This window comes from Euprymna scolopes, chromosome 34, assembly GCF_053919585.1.
Source record: "Euprymna scolopes isolate OS-2025 chromosome 34, ASM5391958v1, whole genome shotgun sequence".
Taxonomy (NCBI): Eukaryota; Metazoa; Mollusca; class Cephalopoda; order Sepiida; family Sepiolidae; genus Euprymna; species Euprymna scolopes.
In genome coordinates this window covers 29,606,112-29,626,446 of record NC_136515.1, presented here as the reverse complement: position 1 = coordinate 29,626,446, position 20,335 = coordinate 29,606,112, and the positions used below count along the sequence as shown (strand labels likewise).

Here is a 20,335-nt window from a genome sequence, read left to right as displayed (position 1 = left end):
AACAATATGTGATGTAAAGTTTTACATAAAAACAATATGTGATGTAAGTTTTACATAAAAACAATATGTGATGTAAGTTTTACTTAAAAACAATATGTGATGTAAAGTTTTACATAAAAACAATATGTGATGTAAGTTTTACTTACAAGAAAAATAAAAGTAATTTGCTCCTTCCATCTCCCCTGAATCTGTAAATAATGCAATTGTGTGTCCATACGTTAATTCCTATTTTACTGACAAAAATATCAAGAGCAATATGTCTATTTTTTATGAAAGAAATTTTTTCCTTTATTTTTATTTTCTTTGTTTATAGAATTTAATTTCTATACATGATTACTTTTTTCCGTATTTTATTATTTTCAGTTATTATTAAGATTAAACCTCCTTTCTCTGCTCATAAAAATAACTTTGCATATGTGATCATTGAGGCAAGCCTGTATGTTCACTTTTACTATACTGACCTAAAATTAGAAGATAAAAAATAATTAAAACAGAACTAATCTGCATAATAAAAAAAGACAAATAAATGAAACTTCTCAAACAATAAATATAATCATAAAGTAATTGTACCCAAAGCTGGATAGAATTGGCTACATTAATACAATTATAGGATAACTTCACAAAGCAAATATTTTCTAATATGTTTATATTTTTTGTTTCAGAGTCTAAAATTATGACTATCAATGATTTCCTGTATGAAACAAAACTAGACAACATCAATCTTTTCAAGGTTCTTAATTATTGCAAGAAAAGTTCCATATCAAAAAAGGTAAGGAAATAAAATTGCAATTAAAAATGAAAGATTTTCTTCTCAAATCTTATTACTGATCCAGAACTTGATCCATAGTCGCATCTGCATCTTCTGTTAGAAAAACAGAGCCCACAAATGCAGTTAGCCAATTAACAATCAGGTGCTTGCAGACAACAAAATAGGGTGCTTCTACAGAATTGGGACGAGATTTTCGGAAATCATAAAACTGAATTTCACATGAAAACAATGGTATTTACGTATTCCTTGTATCCAAAAACTTACAAAAATTGATCTGGTGTTTTTTATTAAAAATAGAATTTTATGAAAACGATCGTAAAACACAGGAGAGTCCAACAGTGAGGAATTTTTCGTTCGAATTAAACAAAGATGGCAGCAATTTTCACCTGCTAACACAAAGTTATTTTTTTTAATGATTCAGTAAAATTCAGGTAATTTCGACTGCATAATTTTGAACTTATCATTGTAACTTATTAGAATTGACAAAAAAATCAGTTGAAACCATTGTTTTTTATCTGAAAACTCCATTTCATTCCAATAATGTAAAAGCACCCTAAAAAAATTTTTATTAATAGGAAAAAGGCACTTTTCTAATACTTTTGTTGCAAAACAAAATTGTTTTCAATCATAGTTGTTAACAAAAAATTGTTTTTGTCGTTACAAAAAAAATCACTTCTTTTATTGAAACTTCTTGGATACTTCTTCTTCTTCTTCTTCTTCTTATTATTATAATAATAATAATAATAATAATAATAATATAGTTTCCATGAAAAAAATTGGATTTTCATTCATAGTTGTTTCTATGTTTTCATTTTAAAACATTTGTTGAGAAAAAATTTTAATATACTTTTCTTGAAATAATGAAAATATTCCTTTCATATAATTAAACTTACAATAAGTATTATCTTCTTGTGTTAAAGTTTTGTTTATAGTGTTTTGAATGTATCATCTTACAGCAAGAGTGTTAGCCTTTTCCAGTCACTTACGATAAACTGCTGGAAGATGCCCACACAACGTTGGGTCAGGTTCTGCTAATGCATTTAGATATAAAAAATAACAATTCATTATTTCTATTCCTTTGAAACATCAAATTAATATTTATATTCTGTTGATTACGAATTAAATTATTTGATAAAACTATTTTTCTTGTCTAGTTTGATGCCAAATAGCAACAAAATATAGTTTCATTGGTATTTTTTCTTGTTTCAGCTAAATGGCTTTGTGGAAAAATATCAGCCGTCTTCAGTAAATTATGGTAAGCAATTATTCATGCTTTTTATGAAAAATCGGTTCTTGTCTAAAATTCATCCAAAACAAAAGAAGAAAAATCTCTATTATGTATGTACTCATGATGAAATGAAAATATATTTTGAAAATCATGTAAAATTGATCAAGTAGTTTTATTCTTAAATAATCAAATTTTATGAGTATCTGAGGAGTGATTGTCTTGCCTGTCATTTTGAAAGAAGAATTTATACTTACTAGATTTATGTCGTAATGCTCATTAACATTAATCACTTAAAAATGATTTTCTTTATAAAAATAAAAAAATAAATCTGTATGATTTTTTGAATATAATATTTTCATTTTGTCAAGGGAATTTACATTATACATATTTTTTTATTTCATTTTTTTTTTGATATAGATGAAATTTTAGGCAACAACCGAGAAATTCTATATTACCTGAGAATCTTTTTACTTTCATTTTTGGTTCTTTTTTTTAACTCTCTTGTGTTTTTTGTTTTTACTGAATTATTATGTTTTGTTTTTACTGAATTATTATGTTTTGTTTTTACTGAATTATTATATTTTTGTTTTTACTGAAATATTTTTTGTTTTTACTGAATTATTATTTTTTTGTTTTTACTGAAATATTTTTTTTGTTTTTACTGAATTATTATATTTTGTTTTTAAATAGAATTTTGGAAGTTTTTTTTAACTTGGGGTTATCGCTTATCAAGGCTGGGAGGCCATTCTAGAATAAACGTTAATAAGTGTTAGGTAGATGTTAAGACAACATGATCAGTAATGGTGGAACTTTGGTAGGGCTTCATTATTTAAGAGGATGGCTCAACAGGAACTTATTTACATTAGATTTGAAAATGACTAAGCTATTGTCAGCCAGGAAGCAGCCCCACAGTATTGTGTTTCACAGATGGACAGAAACATGAGATGTATCAGAAATTTGGAGGAATTTTTGACACCTCTAACAGAAAACTGTGAATAAAATATTTAAAAAAACTCGTAATTTCTCTTTTTAAAGTGGGTTGTTTATTTTCTGTATGGAATATACTTCCAAAATAAATTATGAAAGTTGTTTAAAAAATAATAGAAATATTATTTTTTATTTTTTAAAAAACAGTGTTTACAAAATGTTTACAAAATGCTGGCGCGCCTTCATACAGCCATTTTTTTACGTAATGAAATCAATTGAATTTTACAAGTTAAATATTTTTCAATTTTTAAACTTCAAAAATCTATCAAAATTTTTCTATTGGTTCAATTTTTACGATATTTTCAGGGTCAATGTGAAATTTTATGCTCTTTCCAATAAACCAAATATAATATTTTAGACAAAGGTTTTTTTTAAAATTCACCTCCCCCATTTTGAAATGTCTATTTAAATTTTAATAATTTATGTACCAAAGTTTTATATATCACAATTTGAAGATAAAGATTGATAAAGAAAATATTCAAATTTAAAACAAAAAAAGAATAGGTGTTGGAAATTTACCTGTAAAGTCCAAAGTGTAAAACCTTTTTTTTTTTTAAAAACCACATTGATTTTTTTTTTTTTAAATGAAAGCTCATGTTATGCTTATATCGTCAAATAAATACCGGATGCTAACCGCAAATTTTTCTATTTCATTCAATGTTTTCTTTTTTTAGATATTTAAAAAAAAAAAAATTCAGTCGATAAGAAGTATTAAAATATATCAATCAAAATCTTGTGTATTTCATTAAGAGAATTAAAAAAAAAAAATCGGTGAACTGGATTTTTTGTTTTAGGGGAAAAACATATAAGTGAATGTGTTTCTTTTTAACTACGGAGGACGAAAAATACTAATTTTGGTTAACACACGCAATAAAAAAGAGAAATTATTTATGTCCCTTTGATGAATCCATATTTGATAAATTTCATAGTAGCAGAAAGAGCTCTTTTAAGCTTGGCTCAAAACACGTTACGAAAATGCGATTTTCTACGACCCTCGTTTTAAAAGATCCTTTTATTTAAAAAATACATGGAATTTAAAATATAAATATGGATAAATTCTGAACAATGAAGAATGGAACTAAATATTCAATAGTATTTTTTTATAGGTAAGTGATTTTTTGGAATTTATATTGATTTTTTATAATTGACATGAGTTAAATTTCGTTTATTTTCTTCAAATCCTTTTAAAGAAAACTGATTTAAAAAAACAAATATTGCATAATTTGCTATTAAACCTGTTATTTTTTAAAAATTTGGTCTTTGCTCTTTTAATTGAAAAAAAAATTAATTAATAAAATAAATAATAAATAATAAATAATAAAATTAATAATCAGATTTACATTTTTCAAGTAGTTATAAGCTTCGAAAAGATAGTAGGTTGAATTATTAGTTTTTATGATGTCATTTTTAATGGCCGCTTCTGATACACCTACAGAACACTGCTCAAGAAACTTTTGCTTAATTTTAGGCACAGATAGAAAGGGAGGGAAATTGTTCATTGTTATTGTAGCTGTATTTGTTGTGAACGTTTTTATGTTTACACTCTAAATTCTATTTATTGTGAACGTTTTTATGCTTGCACACTAAATTCTATTTGTTGTGAACGTTTTTATGTTTGCACACTTAATTCTATTTGTTGTGAACGTTTTTATGTTTGCACACTAAATTCTATTTGTTGTGAACGTTTTTATGTTTGCACTCTAAATTCTATTTGTTGTGAACGTTTTTATATTTGCACACTAAATTCTATTTATTGTGAACGTTTTTATGTTTGCACACTAAATTCTATTTGTTGTGAACGTTTTTATGTTTACACTCTAAATTCTATTTATTGTGAACGTTTTTATGCTTGCACACTAAATTCTATTTGTTGTGAACGTTTTTATGTTTACACTCTAAATTCTATTTATTGTGAACGTTTTTATGTTTGCACACTAAATTCTATTTGTTGTGAACGTTTTTATGTTTACACTCTAAATTCTATTTATTGTGAACGTTTTTATGCTTGCACACTAAATTCTATTTGTTGTGAACGTTTTTATGTTTACACTCTAAATTCTATTTATTGTGAACGTTTTTATGCTTGCACACTAAATTCTATTTGTTGTGAACGTTTTTATGTTTACACTCTAAATTCTATTTATTGTGAACGTTTTTATGCTTGCACACTAAATTCTATTTGTTGTGAACGTTTTTATATTTGCACACTAAATTCTATTTATTGTGAACGTTTTTATGTTTGCACACTAAATTCTATTTGTTGTGAACGTTTTTATGTTTACACTCTAAATTCTATTTGTTGTGAACGTTTTTATGTTTGCACACTTAATTCTATTTGTTGTGAACGTTTTTATGTTTGCACACTAAATTCTATTTGTTGTGAATGTTTTTATGTTTGCACTCTAAATTCTATTTGTTGTGAACGTTTTTATGTTTACACTCTAAATTCTATTTGTTGTGAACGTTTTTATGTTTGCACACTTAATTCTATTTGTTGTGAACGTTTTTATGTTTGCACACTAAATTCTATTTGTTGTGAACGTTTTTATGTTTGCATTCTAAATTCTATTTGTTGTGAACGTTTTTATATTTGCACACTAAATTCTATTTGTTATGAACGTTTTTATGTTTGCACACTAAATTCTATTTGTTGTGAACGTTTTTATGTTTGCACACTAAATTCTATTTGTTGTGAACGTTTTTATGTTTGCACACTAAACTCTATTTGTTGTGAACGTTTTTATGTTTGCACACTAAATTCTATTTGTTGTGAACGTTTTTATGTTTTATATTTCTTTTACTTATATTTCTTGTACCATTCTTTTTTAACTCAGAACTATACTCGGCTCAACTATATCTCTGACAATATAGATGCAACACCCAAATATATGTATTTGGTGATTTTAATGTCTACCCCGTTCTATTTGTTGTGAACGTTTTTATATTCGCGCTCTAAATTCTATTTGTTGTGAACGTTTTTATATTCGCACTCTAAATTCTATTTGTTGTGAACGTTTTTATGTTCGCACTCTAAATTCTATTTGTTGTGAACGTTTTTATGTTCGCACTTTAAATTCTATTTGTTGTGAACGTTTTTATGTTCGCACTCTAAATTCTATTTGTTGTGAACGTTTTTATGTTTGCACACTAAATTCTATTTGTTGTGAACGTTTTTATGTTCGCACTCTAAATTCTAAATTATTTTTTTTGTTTTTTTCACTAATTTTTTAGGATGTTCACATGTTATCACCTAAATATTTTTTTATTTGGTGGCTAGAAAGTAATTTCTAAATAGAATTAAGGTTCAAGAGTTGGATATCTAAACTCTTAAACCTGAGAAAAAACAGTATTTCATTGTAAATTGATCATAAAAATTTGGATTATCACTTTATTTATTTGAAGAAGGTTATTTGAATTTTGAGAAGAAAATTTTTTTTTTAAAATAAAATAGTTTAGTTAAGTTTAATTAAATATTATTAAGAATATATTCTGATAACATAATAGCTCTTACAAAACATTTAAAAACATTTATAACTTTTTTCACAAATTCAAATAACAAAAAAATCGCCACTGTCTACTTGGTCATAACTCTGTACTGCACTATCTCATTCAAGGAAAAAGATGTAAAGAAGACAAAAAAAAAGTCAGCTCCTGGAAAAGCATCCTATAGAAACTGATCAACTTTAAGTAGGACACCACAGCACACACATTTAGATATAATGCTTTGGTCCTGTGCTATTCTACTGTGGAATATGTTTGTCCTGTTTGGGAGAGATCAATGCATGCCAAAAAACAAAATTGAACAGCACTTGCCACTTGATCACTTGCTGCTTGGACCTGACTAACATGAACAACATGCATCTCCTCATTGATGTCGCCCCTTTAGATGTAATGGGAAGTTGCCAACTGAGTAGAGATACCAAAGGCTATCAGTGATGATCAACATCTCCTTCATGGACGTGAACCTATGGTCCAACGACTGAAATCAAGAAGCTTCATCAGCCATGTCGAACATCTCAGGAAGTGACCAGACTACAGCTGTTGACAAAATTGGTTAAAGAATGACCATTATCCTACTCACATGGGAATCTTCCCTTCTCAGGTTTTCCCTCCCAGTTCAGAAGCATCCTAGCTACAGTGAGAAGCACTAAGCACACAAGAATGGGAATGAAGCAATCAAAAGTTGCTATGTCCAGATGTGGCTAAAAAGCTGACCGACCATCTGCGAATGTAAAGAGGACATTATGATGCAACACTGCTTTGTCTGTCCTCTACTTCCTAGCTGATGTAGCTTAAAAGATTTAAAGTATATAAGATACAAAACAAAGCTGTTTTATTATTCACTAGTCAATCTTACAATTCAATGTCTTTTATAAATTATCTTAAGATAATTATTTTCATTATTACATACAATGATAATTGATTGCTCACTGTTGTCACCATACATTTTTTTATTTTCTTCTGGTTATTTTTGAAAATTTTCATCTTTTGCCTTTTCATAATCGCTTCATTTTTTAATAATCTTTGTTTCATTTTGTAGTTCCTTTGAAGCCAAAAGAACCTGCAAATAATGAATCTGGTCTCAGTCAGTTTCTTAAAGAATTGAGTGAAAAGAACAAGCCTGATTCGGATCAGATTGCAAATGGTAAATTCAGATTCTTTTGGATTTTAAGATCTTTTGAATAAAACAGAAAGTATATATTACTGACCATGGGTTTCTTATATTACAGACATATATAATTATTTTTATAATATCCACATACATATATGTTTTGTCTTAACTAAGACTCGTCAGTGTGGCTATCACCAATCACATGATTCTAATCTCGAATTGAAGTCACTTTTATTTCCATCAAACATTCTTATTGTCATGGCTTTCATAACAGCAATATGTAATAAAAGAGAAATAAAAGGTGAATATATACTAAACGGATGATTAATCATTCTTCCAAGTTAAATTGCTTAGTTGGAAGCTTTTAATAATTCTCTTTAACAATGCTTGTTCATGATGGGAGCAATACTTTGAGAATATAACTAAAAGAAAAAAAAATGTGTAAAAAAAACTTTCTTTTTCTTTATGGCATTTTACCTTTGTTTCTTGCATTTTTGTAAAATGCTGTTTGTTTTTTACAAAATCAAATTTAAAAAAATATTATTTGAAAGTTATATTCAATTATTCATTAAATCATTATTTTAATCGAATTAATATAAAAAATTTTAAAGAACATAATGTAGACTGAAGTGATCAGATGTGCTTCAACCTTTCAACACAGCATTACTTATATTTCTTTTACTTATATTTCTTGTACCATTCTTTTTTAACTCAGAACTATACTCTGCTCAACTATATCTCTGACAATATAGATGCAACACCCAAATATATGTATTTGGTGATTTTAATGTCTACCCCGTTGATTGGCTCAGTTTCTGGAGTTGTACAGATGCAGCTGGTAACAGCATGTACAGTTTCTATTTATGTCATTCCCTTTCACAGACTCTTTTCCAATCTCGCGAGGATCAACAAGCTTAATTGATTCCTGACTACGTCTTTTCACTCACTGTGAACAGATATATAAATGAAGTAACTGATTAGGTCAATCTAAGCATTGAATCACATATTCCTATGCAAATTCTATAGCAAGCCCACTCTAACCAGTGATTCACTTTAACCTGTGCAGCTGCCATTGTACAAAAGCAGAAAGCATTTTGCTAATTTAGCCCCAGTAGATACAAATAGGAAAAAAAATTGTGGAAGTTAAAAATCATTGTAAGAGTGAAATAGCTGCAGCTAAGGAAAGGTATAGCAAAATGACCTGAAAATACATTGAGTTGTAATAATCAGAAACTCACAATTTCTGAAAAATTTGTAATGTGAATAATGGGCAATCAACAAATCCCTGACTATCCAACATGATGTTGTTTGTAAAACAACTGGGAAGGCTAAACTACTCTCCAGGTAGATCAGTTCCAACTCCACCTTAAACGCCCATAAATAACTCACAAATTTCCCTTCGTAGATAGAAACCACCCTTGATGATCTGATCATCACCCCCTGCCCATGATTGTGATGCATAAAACCTATGCAAACCTGATCTTATTCCTGCTATACTAATAAAGAAATGCTCTGCTGAAATAGCATCTGTTCTCTCCAAACTCTACAATCTTGTCAAATCTTGCTTCCTGGGTAGCCGGATAATTGCCTCTGTAGTATCAGTATTCAAGAATTCTAGTGAAATGGAGATGTGAATGGATGACAACATTTAACGCTACAAAGACAAATCTCCTTTCCTTTAACAATTGCAAGAAACCTTCTCAGCAGCCAAGACACATAACAAACTCCTTGATCTCACATTCACAGGAAACATGAATTGGAGCAAAAATAAAGAAGACACTGCCAATGCTGCTGTAAAGAAAGTGGGCTCCCTCTATTGTGCTAAAAAAACTACTCACACTTGACCATATCCTATATCTTTAGAAAGCTATTATTTGCCCATGCGTGGAGTATTGTTATCGTGTCTGAGCTGGTGCATCTAACCACTAGTCTCACTCCCTCCTTTGGTCAATGTACAAGAAAGAGTGTCCAATCTAATAGGTCTCGCACTGTCAAACAAACTCAAACCCCTGTCTCATCCCTACAATTTTGTTTTACAAATACTTTAACAAAATGCCCTCTGACGAACTTCTAATATTGGTTCCCCCTCAATGTAAATACCTGTGACTAACCAAACAACAAAATCCCACCCCTTCACTGTTGAGTATCCTAGATGCAAGAAAGCCTTCTACTCTAATAGAGTGAACTGTTGGATTTTCGATTAAATACCTTCCCTGTTTCCTGCTTACCCAACTGTACATACAGAAATTTAGATGCAAGGAAAACATTTTGCTGCTGAACTCTTGCGAAACACAAGTATGAGAGTTCTTTGCATTTTTTTTATAATTCAGAAAAAGTGAAATTCCATATTTTTTTCTTTTAATTTCGAAAAAATAATTTTAATCTGCTTGTTCAGACTAACTTTTTTGATTAGTTTTACAACCCTGTCATTTGATTCATTGTATTTCTCTTCTTTCTCTTTATCTTTCTTTTTCCTTTTTTTTTCTCTCTTCCTCTTTTTGCCTCTAGCAAATGATACAAGGTAGGAGAAGGTAAAGCTTTATGTTCCTGTGTCCTTTTTCCACATAAGTACTTGAAAACCTTTTTTTGTTTAGTAATGGTATGGAGAGTCATAGTAATAAGCACCCACAGTTGGTCTGTACCCACTGTAAAGAAGCACGCGCACTCAAACCTGGGACACTTGCGATACAAAAAATAGTACAAGCATCCAAGTTTAAGTGCTGTTGGGAGTCTGAGGTGACAACATAAAAAGATCGATTTTTTGTTTGATACAAGTCTTTTGTTTTTGGACACTATCTCATTTGCGCATGATTTTAGGAGAGAGAAACAGAAGACCACTACTGCTGCTTAGATGAAGAAGTGAACGTTTTGTTGTGGGAAAAAGAAAGACAAAATCTCAACACAGTAGAACTAAAATAAGAATTAATTCCTTAAAAAATATCATCTGGTTACAAAAAATTATAGTCTTTTTGCTAACAGCATGTTTTTTTTTCAACATCATTTCGATATTATTTTTTACACAAAATGAGTTTATCAAAATTTAACAAAGTTAGAAGCAAAAATTAAGTTTAAATATATCAGTGGATACTTTCAGTATAAAAAGTGTATATTGTAGATAAACACCCTTCTAAAATCACCTTCCACTCCCAAAATAAAAACAAATGAGATTCTACTTATTTAATTAGAAAAAACTTGTCCAACAAAAGGAAAAACAATTTTATGATTGAAAGTAAGATATTAGTTTCAAACATGGATTTAATGTAAAATAATCCTTCTCATTTTCAGGTGATTATAGCATTTTATAGCAATTAACTACTTTTTTTTATTGCTAGGTGAGATAAATTCTGTACATTTTTTTTTTTTGAAAGGATGGCTATGTTTTAGGTAACTGTGTGTGATTTTATGGTGTTTTTTGCTTGGAGGTTTACTACCTAGGGTTACTAATAGAATTAAAGTAGTTTATTTTAGAGGGAATGTCACTCGAATTTCAGATTAGTTGTAGGATTAAATATACATACACATATTTTAGTTGTAGGATTAAATATACATATACATATTTTAGTTGTAGGATTAAATATAAATATACATATTTTAGTTATAGTTGTAGGATTAAATATACATACACATATTTTAGTTGTAGGATTAAATATGCATATGCATATACATATTTTAGTTGTAGGATTAAATATACATACACATATTTTAGTTGTAGGATTAAATATACATATACATATTTTAGTTGTAGGATTAAATATACATACAAATATTTTAGTTGTAGGATTAAATATACATATACATATTTTAGTTGTAGGATTAAATATACATATGCATATTTTAGTTGTAGGATTAAAGTTTAAAGATTTGTAGAAGTAAAGGTTAGGCTTGCCATTCGAATTTAAGGTTATTGGTAGAGTTAAGGAAAAAGTTTATTTGATGGTGGTTTCAATTCAAACCTTGTGTTAATGGTAACATAAATTTATTTTTTCTTAACTATGACCTCCCCCCCCCCCCATAAAAACACAAAACATTTTTGTTTGTTTGTTTGTTAACTTCACTAAAAAGTTAAAATAGTCTAGAAATTAGGGATCATTTTATGTTGTGGTCTCAATTTCAGCTTCTTTTGCCATTGGCCACTCATAACCTCCGTTTAGTCTTGAGAGACAATAGATAACCCCTATAAGGGTTGCTGTACATGTAATTGTAAAGCAAATGTTATGCAATGACAACCACACCTTTCCTGGAATTCCCAAATTGTCACCCGTTTTAGTACTGACCAGGCTCAATGATGCTTAACTTTGGTAATCTAATGGGAACTGGTGTGTGGTGATTATGTGATATATATTTGCCACTAACATTTTTGATAATGATGGATTTAAATTTTTAATAAAATTCTTTTTTATTTAAATAGGATTTAAAAAATTGTTTTATTTTATGCCATTGCAGTTTACTTTCAATAGATCTTGAAAAATTATAAAATTTAATTAGTTAAGTAATTTACAGCACGGCATAGATAGAGATAGGTACTTAGATAATGAAAACATATTAAAACATTTTTTTTTACTGATAACATGTCATCTTTGTTACCTTCTATTATTTTTGTCTGTATATTTTGTATGTTTTTTATGTTTTCTATCTGCTACACATTTTTGTCACCTTCTATAACAATGCTTTATACAGTATACTATAATGTTTAAAAAAAAACTGTACTATTCACTTATTTACTTTTGAATACAGCTACTCCTCAAGTGTCTGAAAATGTTCTTTCGTTTCCTCCGGAAATGAATTCACCTCTCATGCATATTGAAGGATTTTTGGAAGCTTTGACAAATGCAGACAAAGATGGACGGATGGTGGTCAATAGAAAATGTAAGTAAATGAAACAGCAAAATAAATTTTCATGAAACTCTGAACTTGTTCATTTTCATATTTCAGATTTTTTAAAATTAGTTTTTTATCATTTAGTTGTTAAATTTACATTTTCATCCAATTTACTTGCTGGCCTTCATCAAGTACATCTTTTTGAACTTGATAATTTTCTACCTGGAGTTTTCAACTGAACACATAAAAAATTTAATCCATGACTGTATAAAAATGTTAATTTATGTTATTCTTATTATTTCTCGTATGGGAGACATGATTTTGCACTTGCCTGACACTTAGAGGAATGTTATGAATAGCAAATGTCTTGAGTATGAATGTTACTAAGACCAAATCTTTGTGTATTTTTGTCGACTCTTCTTGGCTATTTCCATTGCAGGCTTGTTTTTTGTTTCTATCTCATTTCTAAAAGAGTCTTGTTCAAAATGTTTGGCCAGTTTTGTGTTGGAGGTAGTTATACTGGCTTTTGTTTCTTTGTGTTCATATATCCTCCTAAGGTTTGGATTCTTGGAGCTCATCAAATATTGGCCAGTGCTCACAGTAGTGGCTCGCTGTTGGTGGTGAATTTCTAAAATCTGGCATTGTTTTCTGTACATTACACTGTACAACGTCAGCATTTTTCTTGTTTTCATGTCTAACCTGTTAATGTCCTTTTATGCTCAGTCAATAATGCCAAAGTTGTATTTTACTACTGGCAGTTAATGGCAGTTACTTTGTTTTTATTTTGTTTTGAAATTTTTTATTACATGCCATACATATTCTCTGTCTATTTTTTCTCTTATTCTGCCATGTTAAATTGAGTTGTTTTCTTCTAGTTCAAGGTTTTTGTACTGTTCCTGTTCTTCTATGTTTTTGGCACATATATGCATGTATATATGCATGTATTTTGAACAGTTGACCTTCTAGTCACATCAATGGTATATTTGTAATCAGCACATTATTGGGGATGTTTTAATCTTGGCTTTCATGTATTTTGAGGGTTACAAAATGACACAACCTTCATTTGAAAATTTAAATATTTGTATAAAAATGAAACCATATGTATTATAGTACACTTATGAATTTCAATTTCATCTGAATATTTAAAAAGGTTTTTAAAATGTGCAGAAACCCCTAGTTGAAAATTTAAAATACCTATGATTTGCAGAAAATTTGAACCAATAGATATTCAATACAAATTACAATTTTCAAAGTTTCAAATCACAAAACAAACTAAGCATCAAAATGTTACCTTAACTTCTTCCCTTACAAAATTCCGAATTGCACAAAATCAAGTATTAATTTTTTTTAAAGAAAAACATCCATGAATTTTTAATATAAATATAGGTTTCATCAAAAAACAGTTTCACAGAAGATTTTGATTTATTTATTTGACAACTAGCATTCATCTTTATATATGCTAATCATCAATGATTTACTGGATAATATCAGTTGTTATTTTCTTATTCCAGCTGAATACATAAATCACAAATTTATTTTGTAAGTTTCCCCTAAAATAGTTTATTTATACATATATATATATTAATTATATAAAATTATATAAATTAGGTCAATAAGATTCTCAAAGTTACACCCATATAGTAATGTATCTGACAAATTGATATTTGATTTTACCTAGCTAATTTTTATTATTGTTGCATCGTGTTCTTTGCAAAAAAAACAAAAAAAACTTCTGTTTCTTTCATATATACTTATTCCGAACTTCATAAATTGGAGCCATTTTTCAATAATGCCTTAAAAAGAAAATTTAGCTTAATTATTAATTAATGTTGCAATATTTTTGACTCATAATGGTGGGGTATGGCTCTTCAGAGTTGGGAGATTCTATTTATTAACACTGTATAGAATAATTACCCATTGGAAACTCTTCTGAAACTAAACATGGCTTGCAACTCAAGAGGTTATGGGAGACTTTACTTTGATGGATCAGAATCGAAATTTGAATTGTGGCAAGTGAAATTTTTGAGATATTTATGAATCAAAAAGTTGCACAAAGTAATTCACACAATCTGAAAACAGAAACGACCCTGACTGTATTGAAAAGAACGCAACTGTTTTTGCAGAATTAATACAGTGCTTAGATGACAAAAGTCTATCACTGATAATACGAGAAGCCCTGGACAATGACTGCAAATCATTGAACATATTGAGAGAGCATTATTTATCAAAAGGAAAACCTAAATTATCTCTAAAACGTATGGAAGCTGAGATGATTACAGATTATAAGAGCTGAAACGACAGCAAATTCATTAAAAATGTCTGGCGAAGTTATTAGCGTCAGTCTGTTAATCTTCGTGGTCCTTAAAGGATTGCCGAGTGATTTTAAGTCATTTACCACCATGATAACTGTGGGGTATATGGTTAAAAAAGAAGTAGAAAAAAAAAAAAGAAACGTACCAGGCATATCTGCATCGCTCTTTGGGAAAGAAGAAGGAAAGGATGGCCAGCACATTTGTATATGCAAAGGGCATCTTTGGGAAGGCAGAGCATGATGGGAGAAGCTATTTTTTTTCCTGTCTCTTCCTTTTTTTTTCTAGATAGGAGGATATAAAAGCTGGAAAAAATTCCCTGAGAGAGAAAAGAGTCGTGAACATCTTCTCTTGAAAAGAATTTCGTATTGCTGACGTTCAAATTGTGCGGTGTGACATTGGTGGCGAGAGGCCAGGTGTGGTCGATTGGAAAAGAAGAGGGCAGAAACATGCTGTTGTCAAGAGAGTGACTCACTCCTTCCCGAACCCAGAACCGAATCCTGATTATAACGCTAGAAAGAAAAACCCATGACTTTTAGTCATTACAAGAAACTGAGAAAATGATTGGAGAAAAAAACGAATCTACAAATCTGAAATTTTAAAATGTCCACTTAAAAACACCAAAGTTTAATTATACCTTTATCTGGAATAAAAACTGCAACTTTTCAAAAATAATTTTTCTCCTAAGAAAAGTACAAAAATTATTTGCTATAATTGTGGGTGACCATACCTAATCACAAGAGTTTCCAATGTAGATAAAAAAATTTCAAAGGAGACTCCATTAAAAATGTAGAAAGCTTCGTTAGTGAACACACATTTTGATTTTCATGTACATTTGATGCTTCAACAAACAATAACAACTTTCTTGTCGAGTGTGGCGCAACGACAGATATATGTAATTACAAAGGAATCAGACTTTATTAATTTTGATCCCAACTTTAACCATCAGAGTCACTTTGTAGAGCTGGCCGGCGGCAGTCAAGTAAACAATATCATTTTGTAGAGAGAAGACGCTAAAATCTTGCTAAGGAACAGTAAAGGTGAACTTTATTTCTGTTTTCTGGAAAACGCTCTTCTAATCCCAAAATTTAAACAAAATATATTTTCTGTATAAGTCACCATTAAACAAGGAGCAAATATAAACTTTAGCCCCAATAAATCAAAATTTGTCTACCCGAATGTATTTGACATTAAAGAAAATGGAAGGCTATATTATTTAAATAGGGTAGTTCTATCAAAAATCGCCTGCCATGGCATACAATTCTTGGGTACTGCAATATTCAAGATATCAAAAAGTTACCGAATGTGGTTGACAGAATGAAAATAAAAACTTCAAAGAACTTTACAAACTGCGACATTTGTACACAGGGAAAAATGACAAAGTATCAAAACAAGATACCAGACACGAAAATCCTATCACTAGTACATTGTGACTTGAATGGTCGCATGGAACCGATGAGCACAGAAAACTTCAGGTATGCATTAAATTTTGTAGATGATTATTCCGGTTTAATAATGGTCTATTTCTTATCTGTTACCTTGCTAGCAACTAAAAGATATTTAGCTGACATGGCCCCCCCCTATGGTGTAGTAAAGTGTATTCACTCTGACAATCGTACAGAATTCACTAAAAAAAGATTTCAAACTTTTATTAATTAACCATCGTATCAAACATGAAAAATCGGCCCCTAATTCACCCCATGAAACGGAACTGTGGAAAGATCATGGCAAACACTTTTTGAAATGGCAAGATGTCTACTTATTGAATCAAAATTCTCTAAAAACCTCTGGACGTATGCACTTATGGCTGCTGTATATATACACAACCGGTGCTTTAAAAAAAAAACTATCTAAAACCCCATACAAAGCTTTTAGGGGAGAAAACCAAATTTAAGCAGAATGCAGGTATTTGGTTCAACTTGCTTCACATTTATAGATAAAAAGAGAAAATAAAATATTAAAACCGGTAGCGATATATTCGTTGGGTATGATAAAAACAGCCTATTTAGTATTTTTTCCAGAGAAAAAAAGAATCTGATGTGTAAAATTTAATTTCAAAGAGGAAATTCCATGATATGAAAAGGATGAAATTATATTTCCTCAAATTATTAAAACAACTGACGACAATGAAGTCACCGTTAACGGGGACAAGAGTATTAATAATGATGACAGCGATGATGCTGATGCTAAAGTCGAAGTAGAAAACAACCCGATTATTTTGTGGTCGACAATTTGAAAGATTATCAAATCGACTGTTGCTATTCCATGGATAATACACCAAAAAGCTTTAATGAAGCACTTAAAGCATTGTCAGCAATAGAAAATAGCAATGAAAAATGAAATAGATGCTTTAACAGAAAATAATACCTAGGATAAACATGTCGTTTCTACAAGATGAGTCTTTAAAAAAAGACTACAGCATCAGGCATTGAACAGTACAAAGTTAGATTTGTTGCTAAAAGATACTCTCATATTTATGAGATAGAATATTTTTCTACGTTTTCACCGACCACAAACCTAACAACAATCAGAATTTTATTGTAAATCGCATTGCAATATAACCTTAACATCCATCAAATGGACGTAAAAAAATGCTTTTTTAAATGCCCCAATAGGCTGAAATTTATATTACTCCTCCAGAGGGATTCATTATGAAAAATGAAAGTTGCGTGTGGAGACTTAGCAAATCTCTGTACAGTTTAAGAATGAGCGGCGGATGCTGGAATGCAGTATTTCATGATTATATGATTGAACAACAATTCAAACAATGCCCAGTTAACCCCTGTTTTACAATAAACTACTGATTGTGGTTTTATGGGTCAAATTGTGACATAATATTGAAGTTAAGAACAGATTAAATAAAAAAGTCAAAATTACTGATCTTGGCATAATATTATGGTTTTTGGGTATAGAATTTACTCATTAAAAAGGAATTATTAAAATGAATCAATCGAGGTACATTGATAAAATCCTATTAAAAATTGGAATGCAAGAATGCAAAAAACACTCTACACCAGTCGAAAATGATATTAATAAAAATATAGACACAGAATCTGAAATAATTGACAATACATAATACCATGAAATGATAGGAAGTCTGATCTATTTAATGTCTGCTACAAGACTTGACATATGCAGTAACAAAACTCGCACAAAAATTATCAAGACTGACAATTTAAACAGAGCTAAACAAGTCCTTTGTTATTTAAGAGGAACTAAGGAACAGAATTTAATATTTAGAAAATCAACAAGTCCCCTAAAATTAGAAGGGTTTTCAGATTCAGATTGGGGAAATGAGGATTGGTATTATTTCATGGAAATCTAAAAAGCAACAGATTGTATATCTCTCTACGTGTGAGGCGGAATTTATTGTGATCACACATACTGCGTAAGAAGCACTTTACCTTAAAAATATCTGAAAGACTGTTTTAGAACCAGAATTAACTAAAACTCCTAATCAAGCCAGCATAGTTTTAGCACAGAACACAGTAATTCACTAAAGATCTAAGTATATAGATATTAAATATCACTTCATAAGAAATTAACACCTTAACATACTAATGTGTAATACTTTTACTGTAATAAAAAAAAATAAAGAAAACGAAAAAAAATTTTAAAATCACGTTTTCAAAACATTTTCTTTGTATATTTTGTTTTTTTCAGATACTTTTTGCCTGCTTATTTTAAGACTTGCATAAGTTACAATTGATTTTTTTTTACTTTTTTTTTATGCACAATAGTTTCTTTCTAATTTACCGAAAATTTCACATCCTTTTTACTTTTTAACAACAAAAAAAATACTGCATAATCAAAATTAAGAAATAGCTTCCTTTTGCACATGTAAAAATAAAAATAAATTTCTTTTATTTCTCTTTTCTACTTTTTTTTCTATTTGTTTCTATTTTTGATATTTGAACAAAATTAAAAATGGCCTTTTTTTACATGCTCAAATTTTAAGACCCAAATGACTTCTGTTTTTATTTTCTATAATTGAATATAAAAATATATATTTATTTTGGAACAGAATTAAAAATGGTCCAAAGGACTTCCCCATTATATAAAAAAATAGGATGGGGGTGTTGCAATATTTTTGACTCAAAATGGGGGTTATGGTACCTCAGAGTTGGGAGATTCTATTTATTATCAATGCTGCTAGGAACTGACAAATCAAATTAATTCACGTTCTGCTATCAATCAATCAGAAACCAGTATTACTCCATAAAAATTGAATCTTTTTTAGCAATATTGTACATATCTTTTTAATGTCAACATGAGAAGGATCCCTTGCTCTTTAACTGCAAAATTATAAAGTCAGGAATCTGTACAGAACAGCTCTCCACTGAGAATTCGTCATCTCCAGGACTTGTATAGAATAACTATCCGTTGGAAACTCTTCTGAAACTAAACATGGCTTACAACTCAAGAGTTTTCAATAATTCTTTAAAAAAAAGCGCAAAAAGTGTTTTCAGTAATTCTTTTAAATATAAAACTAATTTCAATAATTCTTATCTCTATATAAATAAAATTAACTCATTTTTCCCGTCTGATTTTGACATTAATAGGATTAAAAATCAAGATATTTCATGCAAATATAATATGCACAAACGGCAGAACAATATCTGAGGTGTGTTATAGGCTTATTATTTCTCAAATTCCTCGATAATCTTAGATTTCTATACTTTTTCTGCTGAGAAGTCACGGCCAAAATCGGTTAAGACCAATGGAAGTGGTAAAATATTTTCTCTCTAATAAATTCCTCCTCCCCCTGCCACCACTTAACACCGTTTGGGGATCGTTCACAAGGAACAGTTGAGAAGAGAACACCGGTTTGGCTTCGTAGTTCTTTCATGTGAAGTTATTTAAAATTACTAAACTAAGCTGCAGTGCTCTGTGGCGTAGTGGTTAGCGTGCTGGACAATTCACATTATATTTTCACGTTCGCGCCGACCTACTGTAGTCGTTTTTTTTTTTTTTTTTTTTTTCCTAAACAACTGGAATGGACTTTTCTTGGTGGCCGAACTGTTAACGTTGCAGATGTTTTTTTTTTTGTTTTTTTTCACACTTTATTTTCCTACTTTTACTCATGACTCCGGGTTTGATCCTTCCTACTTACCTACCATAACATTTTTTAACCCCCCCCCCCCCGTCCCGGAAACAAACACTCGGGCAACGCCGGGTACCCCCGCTAGTTTAAAATAAGACCCAAAAAAAATTTTCAATTATTATTAAATATAAAAAGAATGACCAGAAAAGCAATAAAAAAAACATAATAAAAAAATAATACATGCACAGAGGATATATATATATATATATATATATATATATATATATATATATATATATATATAAGTGAACGTGTCTGTGTACATTTCCCTACGCAATAACTCTGTCAATTTTTAGTCTAAAGACTCAAAATTTGATATACAGGATACTGAGATTTGGGAAAATCGATGTGATTGGTTTTCGGCCAGAAATTTGGCTGTTAAGGGGTCAAAATTCAACGATTTGACCTTTGAGAACTCTACCAAACTCCTCCAACAATTTGGGGTCTAAACACTTGAAATTTTAGATATAGGTTCTTCGGACATGGATCTAACTTAATAACTTTATTT

At 29.7% G+C, this 20,335-nt stretch overlaps 1 protein-coding gene across 3 annotated transcripts in view; it reads left to right on the top strand.

The window, feature by feature from the left end:
* Positions 1-20,335, top strand: part of LOC145259149 (ATP-dependent DNA helicase DDX11-like) — a 310,336-nt gene that overhangs the window by 157,029 nt on the left and 132,972 nt on the right. For all 3 annotated transcript variants that reach the window (XM_080116856.1, XM_080116857.1, XM_080116858.1), the window contains 4 exons: positions 663-769; positions 1,979-2,024; positions 7,525-7,629; positions 12,331-12,462. In XM_080116856.1, the coding sequence (XP_079972982.1) occupies positions 663-769; positions 1,979-2,024; positions 7,525-7,629; positions 12,331-12,462 (390 nt within the window). The remainder of the gene's footprint in view (positions 1-662; positions 770-1,978; positions 2,025-7,524; positions 7,630-12,330; positions 12,463-20,335) is intronic.